Source organism: Eremothecium cymbalariae, chromosome 5 (genome assembly GCF_000235365.1).
Source record: "Eremothecium cymbalariae DBVPG#7215 chromosome 5, complete sequence".
In the NCBI taxonomy this organism is placed as follows: domain Eukaryota; kingdom Fungi; phylum Ascomycota; class Saccharomycetes; order Saccharomycetales; family Saccharomycetaceae; genus Eremothecium; species Eremothecium cymbalariae.
The window spans coordinates 95,701-114,978 of NC_016453.1; the positions used below are offsets into that span (position 1 = coordinate 95,701).

Here is a 19,278-nt window from a genome sequence, read left to right on the forward strand (position 1 = left end):
ATGTTTTGCGGAGATAAGCACTTTCAAGTGCATTTTCCTAGCGAAGCCGATGATTCTTAGCTTTTCCCTGAAGATCCTACTGATAGGCATCCAGTGATCAGTTGGGATCAGTTTTTATATTCTTTCTGTAGAGCGCAGGCCGCCTGTCTATTTATTATTTCTAATACTTCAAGCGCGGAGACTCAAGTTTAGGCTCGAACAGCTCGAACCCAAACTCAGTATGTAGATCAGTATGTTTTCTGTCTCGAGGAAAAAAAAACAGCGCCCTGTGCATGCGTCTAGGTGGGAAACGATAGAGGCGCATATATATTCATCGCGGCCCAATAGTATCAGTCGTAGAAGATAACGAATAGTTTATATCGTTTTTATCCGGGAGCCGCGTGTTTGGTGGTAATGCTGGTGGTTTAGCCTTTTTAATATGAATCAAAGCCTATATTATTCTGGGTAGATGAACTTTTGGAGGCTTGTATATGCAGGGACGCCGCGCAGATATAGAGTTTTTCCTGCAGAAAGCTAAGCAAAATGCCAAGTTTTTTATGAGAATACAGCGAGATCAACGGAAATATTGCTCGAGGCCAGTACAAAAAAAAGACAAATAAGTGAGGGATAACAAATATTCATTGAATAGTGCTCAATTCTGTAAGTCTTCTGGATATTCCGGAGAAATACAAGACAATAGGCATTGGAATCTGATATGACTATAAAAAGGAGTGTTACTGAGCCGACTTATCCCTCGACAGGTGCAGATGTCGCTAACGATGCTTCCAGTGTAGCCATTAGCGAGACCCATTCGACTGGGAATCGAATTCACAAAAAGACTAGGGATCGAATTCCCAAAAAGGTCAGGACGCATGGTACGTTCAGGACTCCTGGTAAGTACCAGCAGAAGATTTCGATTCCTAAGAAGGTGATAAAAAAGAAGCCTACCGTTAAGACTGAGGCCAATATTTTTTACTACTTTATCTCATGCATGAAGCAGTTGAAGACAGTTTTGTTTGAAGAAACTGTTGGATATGTTGATGCAGGCTATAAGTTGCTTTGGAAATTCCCCCCGTTGTACTTGGTGTTAAGCGTTACAGGCGTTTTAAAGATACTCCGGTACTTGGACATTTTTTGCAGGTGGTCAAATGTGCATTGAACACCAAGATGGTATTACTTTTGCCGTTATTCCCAGTTGGCATCGTTTGTTACAAAAGCCACCAGGATGTTCCTGCAGTGATCTGTTTATTCCTTGCCCTGATGTACTTTGCAAAGATCCTATCAAATACAACGGAATATGCAAGCGAGCATTTTGGTCCTGTATTTGGAGCTTTACTAAATGCCACGTTTGGCAACCTTGTTGAACTAATTATATCTGGTACTACTTTATCAAAGGAGGACGCTACATTGACAATTACGTCGTTAATTGGAAGTGTATTGTCAAATAATTTGCTAGTGGTAGGTTCATGTTTCCTTTTTGGGGGACTAGACGGTATCAAACTTCGTTCTACCAGGGCTATTAGTAACCATATTTTCTATCTGATTACGATCACTGTGCTTTTGGCTATCATGTCAGAAGTCTTCGTGATCGATAGTGATAAATCAATGTCATTCAGACAGAACAGCTCACAAATTGGTGCTGCATTCATACTTATATCATACATTGTTTACCTAATTGTGGGCACAAATGAAGAGTTTAAACAACTTCGTAAGAAAAAACTAAGAGATATGGAGGCCTTAACAGATAATAGTTCTAGTTCTACAGAAGATGAATGGGATTCTTCCAGCAGTGATGAAGATGAAGCCAAAGATGATGATGATGATAATGAGGAAATACCACCAAAATTGGTTTGTTTCCTTGCCCTAGCTCTTGCCACAGCGGGTTTAGCACCTACAGCAAATTTCTTTGTTGGTTCATTAAAACACCTGACTGATGATAAGCCGATTAGTAAAGTTTTCATTGGTCTAATTGTTTTACCGTTTGCTGGTGCACTCCCTGAACATATTTCCTCATTGATTTTTGCATACCACGGCGAGATGGACCTGGCTGTATCTTTGACCATTGGTTCAAGCAATCAAATACTGGGCATGGTCATTCCTATTATTCAATTTATTTCGTCTCACTATCCAGCTACCGGTTTTAACTTATATTTTGAGCCATACATTTCAGGCTACTTATTCGTTTCCACCATCGTTGTCATAAGCGCCATGATTCACGGCTTAGTATTTAGAGTGAACATACTACACGCCTCTCTACTTCTCTTCACTTTTGGAGTGATTATATATCTAACATTCGCCAACGGATAGAGACCAGCTGTTCTACATTTACAGTTGCCTGCTTGTCATAAATATTACGTATTATTACTATTAATGATACATACGATGAGACTTTATATGATGACCTTACCTGATGTCGTACAATATGATTCGATGGTCGTCCTTAGAGGCTCCATTTCTTTTCTTGAAAATTTTTCGATTTTTGAAAAATTGTAACATTTTTAAACCTCATCTCATCTCTTATTAAGGTTAGATTATAGAATATCTTATTCAAAAATCAAGCACTTGGATCGATTGAGCAGCATAGCATGGATATTTCTAAACCTGTAGGTGCTGAAATCACCGCCGTGGATTTCAGCATCATGAATGCCGAAGAGATTCGTGCTTTGTCGGTTAAACAGATAACAAATCCAACAGTCTTGGATCATTTAGGTCATCCAATAAGAGGCGGTTTGTATGATTTGTCTCTGGGAGCCTTTTTGCGTAATTTGTGCTCTACCTGTGGTTTGGATGAAAAATTCTGTCCTGGTCATCAAGGCCATATTGAGTTGCCTGTTCCATGTTACAATCCATTGTTTTTCAACCAATTGTACATACATTTGAGATCGGCATGTCTATATTGCCATCAATTCCGTTTGAAATCTTTGGAGGTACATCGTTACGCATGCAAGTTAAAGCTGTTGCAATACGGATTGATCGATGAGGCTTACAAAATAGATGACATTACGGTAGGGGACTTGGACATGGCGTCTGATGAGGCCGAAGAGGATGGTCAGGGCTCTAAAGGTATCTCTGCTGTTGTAGTTCGGGAATTGCAGTGGAGACGTAGGGAGTACGTTGAATCTCATATAGCTGAGGCCATTTCGGAGGGCCGGACTTCTGAGTATGGTACGTTCACTGCAACTGTCAACGACGAAAGAAAAAACTTGCTTCATGACTTCTACAAGCGGCTGCTATCCAGACCTAAGTGTGACAATTGTGGAATGTTTTCTCCAAACTTTAGAAAAGATGGATTTACAAAAATCTTTGAAACTGCACTAAATGAGAAGCAATTGACAAACAATAGAGTTAAAGGTCTTATCCGGGAAGATATGATTAAAAAGCAACAACAATCCAGAACCTTAGGAGGGAAAGCAAGTGAGAATGATGTTGATGAAGATTTCTCCTCTACAAGATCGGCAAGCGTCGGGCCGAAAATAGGCTCCAAATATATTTTAAGTACTGAGGTGAGAAATATCTTGAGGGTCGTTTTCAAGAAGGAACAGGAAGTCCTTCAATATGTCTTCCACTCAAGACCAAATTTGAAAAAAAAGCTGGTTAAAGCTGACATGTTTTTCATGGAAGTTGTTGTTGTTCCGCCTACCAGATTCAGGTTACCTTCTAAGTTAGGAGATGAAGTGCATGAGAATACACAAAATCAGTTGCTATCTAAGATCTTAACAACTTCTCTATTAATTAGAGGTTTGAATGATGAATTGTCTACATTACAGAAAGACAAAGTATCAGTTGAAGACAGGAAAGTAATATTCAACAGATTGATGAATGCATTTGTTACCATTCAAAATGATGTAAATGCGTTTATAGATTCTACGAAGGCTCAAGGCAATACTGGTGGGAAAGTTCCAGTTTCCGGTGTGAGCAAGCTCTAGAGAAGAAAGAGGGATTGTTTAGAAAACACATGATGGGTAAGCGTGTTAATTACGCAGCTCGTTCTGTCATCTCCCCCGACCCTAATATTGAAACTAATGAAATTGGTGTCCCTCCTGTTTTTGCCACCAAATTAACTTATCCAGAACCTGTTACTGCCTACAACGTTGCGGAGTTACGACAAGCAATTATAAACGGTCCTGATACTTGGCCAGGTGCGACTCAAATTCAAAATGAGGATGGTTCATTTGTATCTTTGATTGGAATGACTTTAGAACAACGTAAGGCACTTGCTAACCAGTTGATGACTCCTTCAACAAATAGTTCAACCCACACATTAAACAAGAAGGTGTATCGTCATATCAAGAACAGAGATATTGTTATTATGAATCGTCAACCAACTTTGCATAAAGCTTCTATGATGGGACACAAAGTTCGGGTGTTGCCAGGCGAAAAGACTTTGAGACTACATTACGCTAATACTGGTGCATACAATGCTGATTTTGATGGTGATGAAATGAACATGCACTTTCCTCAGAATGAAAATGCTAGAGCTGAAGCATTCAATTTAGCTAATACAGATTCTCAATACCTAACACCAACATCCGGTTCTCCGGTTAGAGGTTTGATCCAGGATCACATCTCTGCAGGTGTCTGGTTAACCAACAAAGACTCTTTCTTCACCAGAGAACAGTATCAGCAGTATATTTATGGCTGTATCCGTCCTGAAGATGGTCATTCTTCAAGACCTAGATTGTTAACTGTACCTCCAGCCATTATCAAGCCAATTCCATTATGGACTGGTAAGCAAATAATTACCACTGTTTTATTGAATGCCACTCCACCAGACATGCCTGGTATTAACTCAGTGTCTAAAAATAAAATCAAGAATGAATACTGGAGTGAACAATCGAATGAAAATGAAGTAATATTCCAAAATGGCGAGCTACTTTGTGGTGTTTTAGATAAATCACAATATGGTGCCTCTAAGTTTGGTATTATCCACTCTCTACATGAGGTTTATGGGCCAGATGTCGCTTCGAAAGCTCTATCTATTCTGGGAAGATTATTTACGAACTATATCACTTCTACTGCATTTACCTGTGGTATGGATGACTTGAGGCTGACCGCAGAAGGTAATAAATGGAGAGATGATATTTTGAAGACTTCCGCCAACATAGGTTGCATTGCTGCATCAGAGGTAACTAACTTGGATAATGATGTTACTCCTGATGATCCAGAGTTGTTGAAACGCTTAGAAGAAATATTGCGTGATGATAACAAATTGGGTATTCTAGATGCTGTTACTTCTTCAAAAGTTAATTCTATTACTTCTCAAATCGTATCTAAATGTGTCCCAGGTGGTACTATGAAGAAATTTCCTTACAACTCAATGCAAGCAATGGCCTTGTCTGGTGCAAAAGGTTCTAACGTGAATGTGTCGCAGATTATGTGTTTGTTAGGTCAGCAAGCTTTGGAAGGTAGAAGAGTTCCAGTTATGGTCTCAGGGAAAACACTTCCATCTTTTAAGCCATTCGAAACAGATGTTATGGCCGGTGGCTACATCAAAGGTCGTTTCTACTCTGGTATTAGGCCCCAAGAGTATTATTTCCATTGTATGGCTGGTCGTGAAGGTTTAATCGACACCGCAGTTAAAACTTCAAGGTCTGGTTATTTGCAACGTTGTCTCACTAAACAGTTGGAAGGTGTTCATGTTTCTTACGATAATACTATCCGGGATACAGATGGCACTTTAATTCAATTCTTATATGGTGGTGACTCTGTAGACGTTACTAAAGAATCTCATATGAAAGAGTTCAAATTCTGTGTTGATAATTATGATGCACTATTAAAGAAATGCAATCCATCTGCTCTAATAGAACATTTAGATGTTGAATCTGCTCTCAAATATTCCAAAAAGGCGATGAAACATAGACGGAAGAACAGGAACTTGCCACACTATGCTCAACAAAATAAATACGACCCTGTTTTGGCAAAATTTAATCCATCAAAATATTTGGGTGCTGTTTCTGAGAACTTTCAAGACGATTTGGAACAGTTCATTAATAATAATTCATCGCTGCTGAAGGATAAGGACAATGTAAATGAGAAGAAATTTAGAGCATTGATGCAGTTAAAATACATGCGTTCATTGGTTAACCCAGGAGAAGCTGTTGGTATCATTGCATCTCAATCTGTCGGTGAACCGTCTACTCAAATGACATTGAATACCTTCCACTTTGCTGGTCATGGCGCTGCAAATGTGACGTTAGGTATTCCGCGTATGAGAGAAATCATTATGACTGCATCTGCAGCTATTAAGACACCTCAGATGACGCTACCTATCTTGGATGACGTTTCAGATGACACTGCAGATATCTTCAGTAAGAATATAACAAAAGTTATGTTATCTGAAGTCATTGATAAGGTTACTGTGGTCGAAACTATTGGTTCTAATGATAGAGCTACAAACTCAAGGTCTTATGTTATCAACATTAAATTCTTTGATAGTTCAGAGTATGGAGAGGAATATGATGTTACAAAGGAGGAATTACAAACTGCCATTTCTACAAAATTTTTGATTGCCCTTGAAAGTGCCATTTTGAAAGAAATAAAGAAACAGAAGAAAACATCACTATCAGATATTGGTATCGCTGTTCCAAAGCAACATACGGAGTTTGTCATGACTGAAAAGATTTCTTCCAATGATGTTGAAGATAATGACGAAGAAAAGTCCCGGAAGAAGACCAAACAAGCAGTTTCATACGACGACCCAGATGAGGATGAACTGGAGTCCATTAGAAGAGCAGAAGAGACTTCTGATGAGAACTTAGACTCCGATAGTGAAGATAATTCAGATTCCTCAGATTCTTCATCTGATGATGAGATGGACGATGAAATTCATGCTGCCACTGCTGAAGCTAACAAAAATATGACTAAGCATCAGAAAGATCGTCAGTCTGCTATAATTTCTTCTCATAGGTTCATCTCAAAATATAACTTTGATGACGAAGACGGTAAATGGTGCGAATTCAAGCTAGAGTTAGCTGCTGATACCGAAAAATTACTAATGGTTAATATTGTTGAAGATATATCTCGCAAATCTGTTATCAGGCAAATTCCAAATATTGATCGTTGTGTTCACCCTGAACCAGAAAATGGTAAGCGTGTCTTGGTCACTGAAGGTGTCAACTTTCAAGCTATGTGGGATCAGGAAACGTTCATTGATGTAAATGGTATTCTGTCAAATGACGTTTCTGCTGTATTAAAGACTTATGGTGTTGAAGCAGCTAGAAATACAATCGTCAATGAAATCAACAATGTCTTTTCTCGTTACGCTATTTCGGTCTCACTTCGTCACTTAGACCTGATTGCTGACATGATGACCAGACAAGGGAGCTACTTGGCGTTCAATAGACAAGGTATGGAATCCTCCACCTCTTCATTAATGAAGATGTCATATGAGACTACTTGCCAATTCTTGACTAAAGCCGTTTTGGATAATGACCGTGAGGAATTGAACTCCCCCTCAGCCAAGATTGTTATGGGTAAACTTAACAATATTGGAACTGGTTCTTTTGATCTATTAACAAAGGTTCCTTACTGTTGAACTAAAGTACTGGCCTTTATAATTGTATAGTATTTGGCATAAATTAATAAACATCTTAAAATTTATTCATAAACACAAAAATATTAAAAATATTCTAATATAGCCTTTGTTCCACGAATTAGAATGTTTAATATTTTCTGTATATATATATCTATTTTCTGTATATATATATGTATTTTGCATTATTTACGCTGGACAAATTATACAAAAGCTATTGGGGTTAATGTAAAAAGCTAAAGTACACAGGAAGAGACAATAAGCTTCATTCAACACCCAAGATTGGCTTCAACTTACGTATGAGCATCCAGTCAGACCTTGGAACTTGATCTCTAAAAGCGGGATCTTTCAACGTATCAATGGATCTTCTCGATAATGTAGAGTACAGCACATCCTTTTCATCAACATGACGTCCCCAGATTGGTTGTTGTCCAGATGGATTTTCTAAACGCATGGCAACACCCTGAGCAGTTTGTCCCCTTTTGACTTCATTAACGGACTGGTGATTAATTTCCAAAGAAACCACCCTGCCCAAATGCAATACAGTCTTCTCCTTAGTGGTTGCATCGGTCTTGACGGCACAAATGGGAGTTCCAATCCGTACAGAACCTTCAATTACATCAACACCAATTATCATAGGTTCACGCTTGTTGATAATTTGTAAGGTGTTTAACACACATGGGAAAATAGCGAAGTCCATAAAGTCCTTACGACGTTGCTGCAACAATTCTTCTTGATAAGCGGCGAAAGCATCAAACAAGTGATATATAATATCAGCATTGAAAATCTTTACACCTTGTTCCTCTGCATACTGCTCAGCTTCCTTATCAATTTTGACATCAAAACATAACATGACTGCAAATTCAGGAGCCTTTTCCAACATTGTAGTTGTTTTCATAACATCACGTTTGAAAACTGGACCCAAACCAATGGACATTACTGGGATTTTCCTATGCTTCAGAATCCAATAATGCTTCCAAAGAACCCAATGTTGACGCTTGGACAACAACACCTTTGCCGGTCTTGTCCACAGAATCCAATAAACCGGTTAAATCATCCATCACATCATCCATGAGATCTTCTTCATCATCATCAGGACCAACCACTAATAATCTAGAGCCTGATACAGCCTTTTCTAGATCATTAGCGGCGACTTTAACACCTAAAGCAGCCTTGACTTCCTTGTGATGAACATATTCCGACTTCAAACGTAACTCACGCAATGGTTGCGGTGTCAATAAAGCCCTAATATTTGTCACAATTGGTCCATTTAATCCACATAAGACAATTCTGTCACCTTCTCTTAAGTAACCGTTGGATAAAATGATATCAATAGTAGTACCAAAACCTTCAATTACCTTGACTTCCAAAACAGTAGCCTCAATGTGGGACAAATATTTCAATTGCTTTGACATTCTCTTTTGAGTCAATTCTAGCAGCAACCACAACAAATCGGGAATACCTTCACCAGTGACAGCGGAAGTTGGCACGATGGAGACGTACTTGGACATGTTTTTATTTTGGAAATATAATTCCGAATTCAAACCCTGTTCTGACAATTGTAATTGGATGTTTGAAAATCTGGTGTGGAATTCCTGTTGTACAGCTTTGGATTGCTGTGCAAAAGAATCTCTAAAAGAGTTATTTGGGATCACCTTCCAGTCATACAATCTGTCAATCTTGTTCAAAGCAACGATGAATGGTGCCTTTCTGTCCCTTAATAACCTGATTGATTCGATAGTTTGTTGCTCCAACCCATGCATGATATCAATAACCAATATGGCAATGTTACACAAGGAGGAACCTCTAGAACGTAGGTTGGTAAAAGACTCGTGGCCCGGAGTGTCAATGACTAATAAACCTGGAACCTCAAAAGTTTGCTCTTCATACTTGGACATAACAGCAGTCTTTTGCTGAATGGCTTCAATTGGGAAATATGTGGCACCAATTTGCTGTGTAATACCACCTGCCTCACCTCCTTGAACGTTAGTTTGCCTAATCTTATCTAGAAGCTTCGTTTTACCAGTATCAACGTGACCCAATATACAACAGATAGGGGAACGCATATCTTTATTTGGAACAACAATATTAGGAGATGGAGATAGCATATGCTGCGTAGACAAGTTCTTAATTTCTTCAACATGAGGAACTAAGTCCATATCTGGAGTAGTATCGGTGCTATCATCACCTTCACCAGTAGAAGCATCAATTGATTCCACTTCTTCATCTTCATCACCTTCAGCATCATCGTCGTCAAGTACCAAGTTTTCCCAATCGTCAATCAAAGCTTCTTCTTCCTCATCATCCTTAGCACGAGCTTCATCAGCTTTTTCAGCTTTCGCAGCAGCTTCCTCGGCCTCAAGTTGCTCCTTAGTCTTCTTTGGTTTCTTCTTACCATAGACAACCTTCTTTGGTTTTTCATTTGTAGATTCATCATCGTCACCACTAGCCTTCTTCGTCAACCCTGCAACTTGAACGTTACCAGAGGCCAGCAATGCAGCCCTTCTTGACTCCATTAATTTCTTCGCTTCCTTTTGCTTTCTCGTCAACAATTTCCCCTCAGCCTTCAATCTGTCCTTTCTGGCTTTCTCTTTCTCCTTCTTGGCTTTCTGGACTTCCTCCAATTCCTTAGCCTCCTTCTCCAAACGTTCCTCCTCTTCCTTCTCCAAACGTTCCTCCTCCTCCCTTGCTAAACGTTCTTCCTCTTCCAATTGTTTCTTCAACTCCAACTGCCTTTTCAACGCAGCAAGACCAGCGGGAACCTTCTTCTTCTTGTTCGTGCTAGCAGCCCCTCCATCATTGCCAGTACCAGAAGATTCCTCACCATTTTCAACATTGGGTTTCTGTCCTTGGCCCTTTTTCTGAGAAGCTCCCTTCTTCTGCTTTTCACGCTCCTTCTTCTGTCTCTCACGCTCCTTCTTCTCACGCTCCTTCTCCTTTTTAGATTTCAACAACGGCTTCTTGTCGCCGTTAGCTTGTTCTGCCTCTTTGCCATCCTGTTTTTTCTTAGACTTCTTCAAAGCTGCCATAAAGTCATTCTCAACAGGTACAGAACTAGCTTCAGCATTTTCGGTCGCACCCACTTCCCCATTATTTCCAGAAGATGAGTCTAAGCTCGAGTTTCCGACCTCTACATCTGCAGCACCCTTTCCCCCCTTTAACTCCTCTGCACCAGGGACATCCTGCTCGAATTCTTCATCCCAATAGCCTTGTTGGCTCTTCTTACTTTTCTTTGCCATTTTTATTTTTGCCCTCGTTGGTGCTTTCTTTTCGCTTTCTATTTACCAACTCTAGTTCCCTATTGTACTTCGCACCTGATGCCATACACTTGAATAACGATACCAGATATACTTTGAATTGCTCTAACGGTCGAGATTAAAATCTGAATCAAACTTCGTCGGATTCTAAAACCAAAATTTATGAAATGATAATGGTAATAATAATAATAGCCTTGATTATTATTTTTTCACTTGCTAATGATGAATAAAGAGATTACTGTTCTTTCTTCTTCGTCTGCCTTGAGCCTCATCACTATGATGCAAAATTTGTCAATTACTGAGAACATTATATTTCGACAAACTACCCAGAAATCAAAATCAAAAAAATTCACATATCACGTCAACGAAGGAGGAAAATTGGGCATTTTTCATTGAAATTTGCAATTAGTTGAAGAACAAAGATATAAATGGATTGAGAAAGGGCGCCAGAGGACGTTGGGAAGGTCTAGTTTTGTGGTTGGCAGTATTTAAGCAGGAAAGATGTCGACGACAGTTGAGAAAATCAAGGCGATTGAAGATGAGATGGCTCGTACGCAGAAAAACAAGGCGACGTCGTTTCATCTTGGGCAATTAAAGGCAAAGTTGGCCAAGTTACGGAGGGAGTTGTTGCAGGGTGTTTCGGCAAGTGGTGGTGCTGGTGGTATTGGGTTTGATGTTGCTAGAACAGGTGTTGCTTCTGTTGGGTTTGTTGGGTTTCCGTCTGTTGGTAAATCGACGTTACTTTCAAAGCTGACCGGTACAGAGTCCGAGGCAGCAGAATATGAATTTACTACGTTAGTAACGGTTCCCGGTGTAATCCGTTACAAGGGGGCCAAGATACAGATGTTGGATCTTCCAGGGATCATTGATGGTGCTAAGGATGGTCGGGGACGTGGTAAACAGGTGATTGCTGTTGCAAGGACGTGTAATCTCTTATTCATTATACTGGACGTCAATAAGCCGTTGCATCATAAGCAGATTATTGAGAAGGAGTTAGAAGGGGTCGGTATTCGGCTAAACAAGCAGCCGCCTGATATTATCATGAAGAAGAAGGAGAAAGGTGGTGTGTCCATAACAAATACAGTTCCATTGACCCACTTGGATCATGATGAGATAAGGGCGGTGATGAGCGAGTACCGTATAAACAGTGCGGAGATTGCTTTTAGGTGCGATGCCACTGTGGACGATTTGATCGATGTTTTGGAGGCACCCACCAGGAGATACATACCCGCCGTATACGTGTTGAATAAGATCGATTCGCTGTCACTAGAGGAGTTAGAATTGCTGTACAGGATCCCCAATGCGGTGCCCATATCCAGTGGTAAGGAGTGGAACCTAGATGAGTTACTCGAAGTGATGTGGGATCGGTTAAACTTAGTTCGTGTTTACACCAAGCCTAAGGGGACCATGCCTGACTTTAACGATCCAATTGTGTTACGTTCTGACCGCTGTTCTGTGAAAGACTTTTGTAACCAGATCCACAAGTCTTTGGTCGAAGAATTTAGAAATGCCCTAGTATATGGCAGTAGTGTCAAGCATCAACCGCAGTATGTTGGATTGAGTCATGTTTTAGAGGACGAAGACGTCGTCACAATTTTGAAAAAGTAAACCTTGCTGTAGTGAATGTGCAGGCGTCTTCGCTCAAAAGTACAGTACGCTGTTATATTGGCGGCCGTGAAACGCTTGCTAGATAGACACATGCATTATGGCATTTTTTGGTGGTTTACATTTATGTTGTTATTATAATTTTCTTTTGCGTATATAGCAGATAATTAAGCTGTTGCAAAAGTGCTATCGTTTTATTTTGTACATATGGATGTATTTATATCTTCGAAGTCATATATAGTATAATAATAATAATAATAATAATAATAATAATAATAATAATAATAATAATAATAATAATACAATTAGAAATACAGCGCAGGCTCGTTACCAAAAGCCATTACAATTGGCGGCAGTACGACGGCCATTTATTTGACTTGAATCAATTAGATCCAGGTGGTAGCAGGCTTTTTTAAAAAAATTCATAATACAGAGCTGTGCGGTGTGCTTTGGGCTGGTAAATTTACACCGAACCGTTTTAAGTCAGTCAGTCGTAGACTGCTTCTGTCGCGAGGCGTTTCCGCGCCAACGTCGCGACAGGTCTAGGAGTAGGAGCTAGTTCCGGAGAACGATATCTATACCGCTCTTCATGCTCTTCGCAAGAAGTTTCGTCGCGTCTCTTTGTTTTCCTCGCATTATTTTGATACAGGGAGGAGCGACAAGCATCAGCAGGTCGTGCATTTCCCCAGGTAAACAACTTCGCACGCAAACGCTCGTGGAACGCTACGAGATTTGCGTTCCAAAAAGAATTTACACCAAGCTGGTCTTCAATAGAAGGGCGGAGCGACTTCACATATACAAAGGCCTCCAACACGCTGGACCACATGTTCGTCTGCAGAACTTGCGATACCAACAAGGTGGTTAGCCTCTCATCATTACCGTTGGCCGAATAGATAAGGATATTCCCCAGCCGCGACTGCTGGAACAGCGTGATGAAATCGTTAAACTGCTCCAGCACCGCTATCCCATCACCAGCCACAATATTACTCTGGTATTCAGCAATAGGCCGGTGAAGCTGACGCACGACCTCCGACTGCGGCAGACACCTCCCGCCAAACCCCATGCCCTCCATGGAAACCTGCCTGAATACACCCTGCATCCGCGCACTATGTGTTTCCCGAAATCTTTTCACATCGCCACCCTCCTCCCCATCAGTCGCACCAGAACTACCATCCACAACAATAGCAATAAATTCCTCCGTAGGAAGAGCTTTGACATATTCAACTACTCTACCAGTCGGGATCCCCACAGATATAAAAAACTTGATACCGTTCTCAACAAGAAAATCTCTCTGCGAAAGACTGTTCAATGGTCCAAAAAACACGTTATTGTTAAGCTTCTGAGGCTTAATTTGGTCCATCGCTTTGGCCATCGCGTAGCGGCTGCTGAAAGATGACATTATATTTCAAATCGTTTCCCGCTTCCAAAAGTACATCTGATAATTCTCTTTCGATAAAATATATTACTCCCTTGCGCCACTTCCTTCACAAAACGAACAGCACCACCTAGGATTATTTATCAAATTATTTATACCAATTTACAACATATTTTTATACAAGTGAACTAACCAACTGTTTTTTCACAACTATGCAGAAATAAACCACCGTCTTTGCAGTTTGCGGACAGCCCAAAGTTCCTTTTGTTTCATTACTTTTTTGTTTTTTGAGATCTTAACTAAGCGCTGTCGTTCTCACGACAGCTAAGATATCACGTGATGTCGAGGACCACTGGTTGAGGTCACGTGCTAGCTTCCCATGCTGGCTCCTGGTTGACGTCACAATAGTACCCAGCCTTCTCATATTCGTCTGACAGCTCTGATACGCTCCTTCTTAGCTTGGTTACCGCTGTCTACTAGCTTCTCTTTTGATTTTACGACAACGTGATGAGCGATTTGCGCAGGTATGTACCGGTATTTGTGAACGCGTTTGCACGCCTTTTCTGTGCTTCAGTAGCTCAGTCGGAAGAGCGTCAGTCTCATAATCTGAAGGTCGAGAGTTCGAACCTCCCCTGGAGCAGAATATTATTTTTCGCCCGCTGTTCGCGCGGGCCGGGCGGGTGAAGGCGATGACGCAACGGGCTGCGTGCTGCGATGCTACAATGCCGCGGGCCGAGGCTAGGTTTCTTTCCGTTTCCGCCTCCTGAAGGGCAGAACCCGAAATGAGTCGTCTGCTTCCTTCGAAAGCCAGTGACGAGGGGTATTTGAGGAGAGGCAAGTGATCTTTTAGTAAAACTGCCCTTGTTCCGACCATATCATAAAAATTGTATCGTTAAAAACTCGTATGTAGAAAGCCTACTAGAAAACGAAGTATAACAGATAAAAAGTAAGAAAACCGTTGTCTTGGCGTCAATGCCGTTCTATTTTAGGTTATTTTTTCATTTTTTTGTCAATTTTTTTAATTAGCCCCAAGCTTATCCCAATGTAAAGACTCCTAATAAGCCTACCTGAGCGCGCTGTTTCACATATCATATTATCTATCATTAACAATGGGACCTAAAAGTCTCCAACTCCTTTTTAAGTCGTTGGACCTCCAATTCGTAGAGTGTTTGGTTATTTTGCAAGTAGAGAATGTAGTCAACTGCTTTCTCCAAAATCATGCTTTTGTTGAGTTTTGGTGTGCCTGCGGCAGCGGCGGCGGCAGCAGCGGCGGACGATCCGCGGACATTCATGCAGGAGGGAGTAATTTTAGGCCTCAGATCATCGCCCACCTCAAATGCGGTTTCCTCGGAAGCTACCCATGGAATAATCTGTTGCAGCTTGGCGATTTTCGTGTTAATATTTATTCTGTAGCGTTTCTCAATTTTGTTATGTGCTTCCTTTTGGTGCGGTGTCAACCGTTTGCGTGGCCCCCGTTTACGTTTAGACTGCGCTGCAGTGCGTTCTTTTCGTGGTGTGACTGTGGACGTTTTATTGTTCCCCCACTCATTATCATTATCATTCTTATCATCATTACTGGAGTAGTCATCATCGTGATGGTCATTACTATGTTCGTTACTAGGTTTTCTCTGTTGCACGGTGTTTTGCTTGGCAGCAGCAGCATCAGCATTTGCTGGTGTCTGTCCATCTTCCAAACTGCCGAAATCAAGTGCCATTGACACGAGCTCAGATATAAACTGCAAGTCGGCTTCTGCCTGTTCTTTTTTAACCAATGTAGGTGAATTCATCAACGAGGTTTCGTTGGACGTCGCGAACAGTGTCTCACTGTCCGACTGCTGTCCCAACGTTGCATTAGCGTCAAATAATGAAGCAAACTGATCAACAGGAGAGCCAGCCGATGAGGTTGTCACAGAAGAAGGCGCCGATTGTCCTGATTCATACCACTTGGGTCTATCTTCCTCCTGCTGCCCTGGTTGCTTTACAGTACCCACTCGTTCGTGCATTAACCACTCCTCAAAACTGGTAGGCCCAGCGTTACTCATCATGAAAATCGAAAATTTCAAAGCCCTTTAATATATCCCTCCTTTCTTTCGTCTTCCTAGCGTCCCGTCAAGAGCTTCCAAGAAACTGAAAAATCGTCACAATTCCACTTGACTGAGATATGCTATACAGATTTATACACAAACAGAAACCTGAAACTTCCTACCGTAATATGCAAAAGAAAATAAAAAAAACAAATGAAATAAAACTATTACCACTTTCTTTGAAGAGGAAAATATTTCCGATAGAATGTAGAAGGTTCCTTCTGAACACTCGAAGTGGGTGGAATTTCTGCACGCTGACACTGGGCGCCCAGACATCTCCGTTACCACGTCGGATACATTATCACCTCCTCGAGAAAACAAATAAAAAATTCCTGCATACTCGACTGAAAAGAAAGACCTCCTCGAGGGTAAATTACTTTTTCACAAGGACTTGTGCTCAGGGACATGGATTTCCTGCACAAACTGTCGATCGAGATTAAGAAAATTTAGAAAATTAAAAACGCTATACACGTATATTATTGATACCGGCCATAACGTACGAGTTGTATTTCACGTTTGTTACCAAGAGAATGCCGTACACACAAAAGAAGTAGGCAGTGGAAAAAGAAAAGCGATACTAGCACATAATTAAATATGATGTATGGGCAATTTATAGCTTTGAGGGGAAGAAAACCGTTGTGAATAAGATTTTAGTTTTTCGAGCGCTGTTCGAACGCACAAAGACATGCAGAACTATAAAGTCATATTCTACGATGTGCCTTTTGACGTATTGGTGCAATGATTGATAGGATTTGGTTAAGAAGAGTCTAGCGGGGTGGATGCAGAGAGAGTCTTCAAAGAGGGTTCTACCCTATTAGAATGCGGCATGAGCAATGGGTAAATGAGGACGCGCGTGAGAATGTCAAGTTAGGAGTGGATAAGCGTGGGTCAGCATTTTCTCAGGAGGAGCAGGAAGAGGAGAGCAAGCCAACGACGGATACATGCTATAAGGGGCATGATGAAGATGTGCGCGATTGGAGATTTCATGGATATGGAGAATACTTTGATAGGAAGCGTCAATTACAGAAGGCACAAGATGAGAGGCTATGTGAGGAGTATGAAGAATTAGGGGAGAAATTTAGGCGGGTCTTTGAGGGTTGTAAAGTGTATATCAATGGGAGGACGGATCCAGATCGTGAACAATTGCGGAAAGAAATTGTTTTACACGGGGGACAGTTTGTACAATATTTGACCAAAAAGTCAGACGTGACTCACATTGTAGCGCAGAACTTAAGTGCAGCTAAATGTATTGAATTTCGTAATTTTAAAGTTGTTCAACCTGGTTGGATTGGGGCTTGTGTGCGGATTGGAAAGATGTTATCGTGGCGGGAATACTCGGTTATAGTGCGGAGCGGGGATCAGCCTTTTCTAGAGTTGCCACGGAATATTGAGCCACAACGTTCCGTTTCATGTAAGGAACCGGGGTTCGTGGAGGACTTCTTCTCCAAGTCGCGTTTACATCGTCTTTCCGTCTGGAAAGCAGACCTTCACGAGAAATTTCTCGCCAAATATCTTTACACAACTCCTAAAGTCAATTTAGGTTTACAAAATAGGATATGTGTGTTTCATATAGATTTCGACTGCTTTTTTGCGACCGTTTCAGCCATCAAGTATAGGTATCAAGATGCTGACTCTTCCCTGCCATTGGCTGTATCTCATGGTCAACATAACTCAGATGTGGCTAGTTGTAATTATGCAGCGCGTTCTTACGGAGTGCGTAATGGAATGTGGGTTGCAGAAGCGAAAAAGCTCTGCCCAAATCTTGTTTGCTTGCCATATGCATTTGCTGAGTATGAATCTGCGTCCAACAAGTTTTATGAAGTGCTTCAAGAATTTAATAAGTTTGATACTGTACTTCCCATCTCCGTTGATGAGGCACTCGGTGTGATCAATTGCAATATAGGAGTGGAGAGCTGTGAAGAGATATGTGTAGAGCTACGAAAAAGGGTTGTTCAGGCTACTGGCTGTAGGGTAAGTATTGGATGTGCCCCTTCTCTTGTACTAGCGAGATTAGCGCTGAAAAGAGCGAAGCCGGACGGCTACATTATGTGCGTTGAAAACACTAATGATGAACTGAAGTATCCCGGAACAAGTAACATATATTTGAGAACACGGGATGATCTTTTTGAGCAATGCATGCTACGGGATTTGCCAGGAGTGGGACGCTCCACTGCAGAGAAATTGATATATGACAGTGGTTATAAAACCACAATTGCCGAGGTAAGTAAGCTCTTTTCTCGAAATGATCTAATAAAAAGACTAGGGCCCAGCACAGGTACTAAATTGGCTGCATTTCTACAAGGTAAAGATGATTTAGAGTCACGGATCATTCAAAATCCAAGAGAGTACTTATCAAGAAAATCTATATCCGCTGAAATCAATTGGGGGCTGAGATTTGATTCCATTCATGAAATCGATTCTTTCATTGATGAAATGGTACGTTATTTGGCTAAAAGACTATCAGAAAAAAAATTAGAGACATCCCAAGTAAAACTTAAAATAATGCGTCGAAGCCCCCACGCTGCCATTGAGCCTGTTAAGTACTTAGGAATGGGTGAATGTGATTCATATAGCAAGAGTAGCAATTTAGGTGTTCCCACAGACAATGTTGGGATCATCACATCTGAGATAAAAGCCTGTTTTCGTATCCTAGGGTGCCCTCCAAAAGATCTAAGGGGCCTTTCTGTGCAAATGTTTAAACTTTCGACCTGCAGAACATCCAAGAATCAGCAGATGAGTTTGCCGTTTGCCGTTGTCAAAACTTTATCAACTCCAAGTAATCGCAGTACCAAACCTATTTTGGGACCACCTGCCAAGAAGCGTAAGCAATCTTATTCTCCTGCCAGGGAGTTTTTTGGGCTATACAATAAATCGATGCAGAAGGCATTATCACATGTTATGTCTGGAAAACTATCAACTACCTTGAATGATTCCTTTTTAGAAGCCTTGCCGACAGATATCGCAGACGAATTGAGGAGGGATCACGCGATATGTAAAAAGGCCAGTACATCTTATTTACCAAAGAAACGGATTGGGCTAGTAGAAGGAGGTTATGGGCAGAGGGACAATTGTTCTATACACCTAAAATCTAATACTTTAATGTCACCTGTTCTTTTTCAAGGTTTAACTCGACCGAAGAGAATACAACAACTGATAGTGCCTTGGATATCGGAAACAATTGCTAGTAATGGACCGAATAAAGATGACCTAAAGCTTTTCACAAGCTACCTTGATAAATTATGCTCCGCTGGTCCAGCACGGCTACACCTCATTGTTATGATAGCACAGTTAATTTCCCAGCAGCTAAAGATTCATGAGCTTCATTGTGAACGAAGGAGTTTTCAAGAGTGGGAGGAATTTCTATTGAAGGTCGTCACAATTAAGCTTAATCAATGCAGGCAACAAGATAAACGAAATATATCTATATCATTTGACTTCTAATATTGT

The 19,278-nt window shown here is 40.9% G+C and overlaps 4 protein-coding genes, 1 non-coding gene and 3 further genes across 5 annotated transcripts; 5 read left to right on the forward strand and 3 right to left on the reverse strand.

Moving 5' to 3' along the window:
- Positions 1–694: 694 nt before the first annotated feature.
- On the forward strand, positions 695–2,286 carry Ecym_5045 (the record flags this gene model as incomplete).
- A 278-nt stretch (positions 2,287–2,564) lies between these two features.
- Positions 2,565–7,513, forward strand: Ecym_5046 (the record flags this gene model as incomplete).
- A 262-nt stretch (positions 7,514–7,775) lies between these two features.
- Positions 7,776–10,749, reverse strand: Ecym_5047 (the record flags this gene model as incomplete).
- Positions 10,750–11,268: 519 nt separating this feature from the next.
- RBG1 (GTP-binding protein RBG1) lies at positions 11,269–12,375 on the forward strand (the record flags this gene model as incomplete). The annotated part of the gene is made up of 1 exon (XM_003646609.1): positions 11,269–12,375. The coding sequence occupies one exon, from the start codon at positions 11,269–11,271 to the stop codon at positions 12,373–12,375; it is 1,107 nt and encodes a 368-aa protein (XP_003646657.1).
- A 484-nt stretch (positions 12,376–12,859) lies between these two features.
- On the reverse strand, positions 12,860–13,771 carry Ecym_5049 (uncharacterized protein; the record flags this gene model as incomplete). Its single annotated transcript, XM_003646610.1, has 1 exon — positions 12,860–13,771. The coding sequence occupies one exon, from the start codon at positions 13,769–13,771 to the stop codon at positions 12,860–12,862; it is 912 nt and encodes a 303-aa protein (XP_003646658.1).
- Positions 13,772–14,314: 543 nt separating this feature from the next.
- On the forward strand, positions 14,315–14,387 carry Ecym_5050. Its single transcript has one exon. It is a non-coding gene; the product is annotated as a tRNA-Met (tRNA).
- A 463-nt stretch (positions 14,388–14,850) lies between these two features.
- Positions 14,851–15,789, reverse strand: TYE7 (Tye7p; the record flags this gene model as incomplete). The annotated part of the gene is made up of 1 exon (XM_003646611.1): positions 14,851–15,789. One exon carries the CDS (start codon positions 15,787–15,789, stop codon positions 14,851–14,853), a length of 939 nt encoding a protein of 312 aa, XP_003646659.1.
- An 861-nt stretch (positions 15,790–16,650) lies between these two features.
- Positions 16,651–19,272, forward strand: REV1 (deoxycytidyl transferase; the record flags this gene model as incomplete). The annotated part of the gene is made up of 1 exon (XM_003646612.1): positions 16,651–19,272. One exon carries the CDS (start codon positions 16,651–16,653, stop codon positions 19,270–19,272), a length of 2,622 nt encoding a protein of 873 aa, XP_003646660.1.
- Between the last annotated feature and the right edge of the window lie 6 nt (positions 19,273–19,278).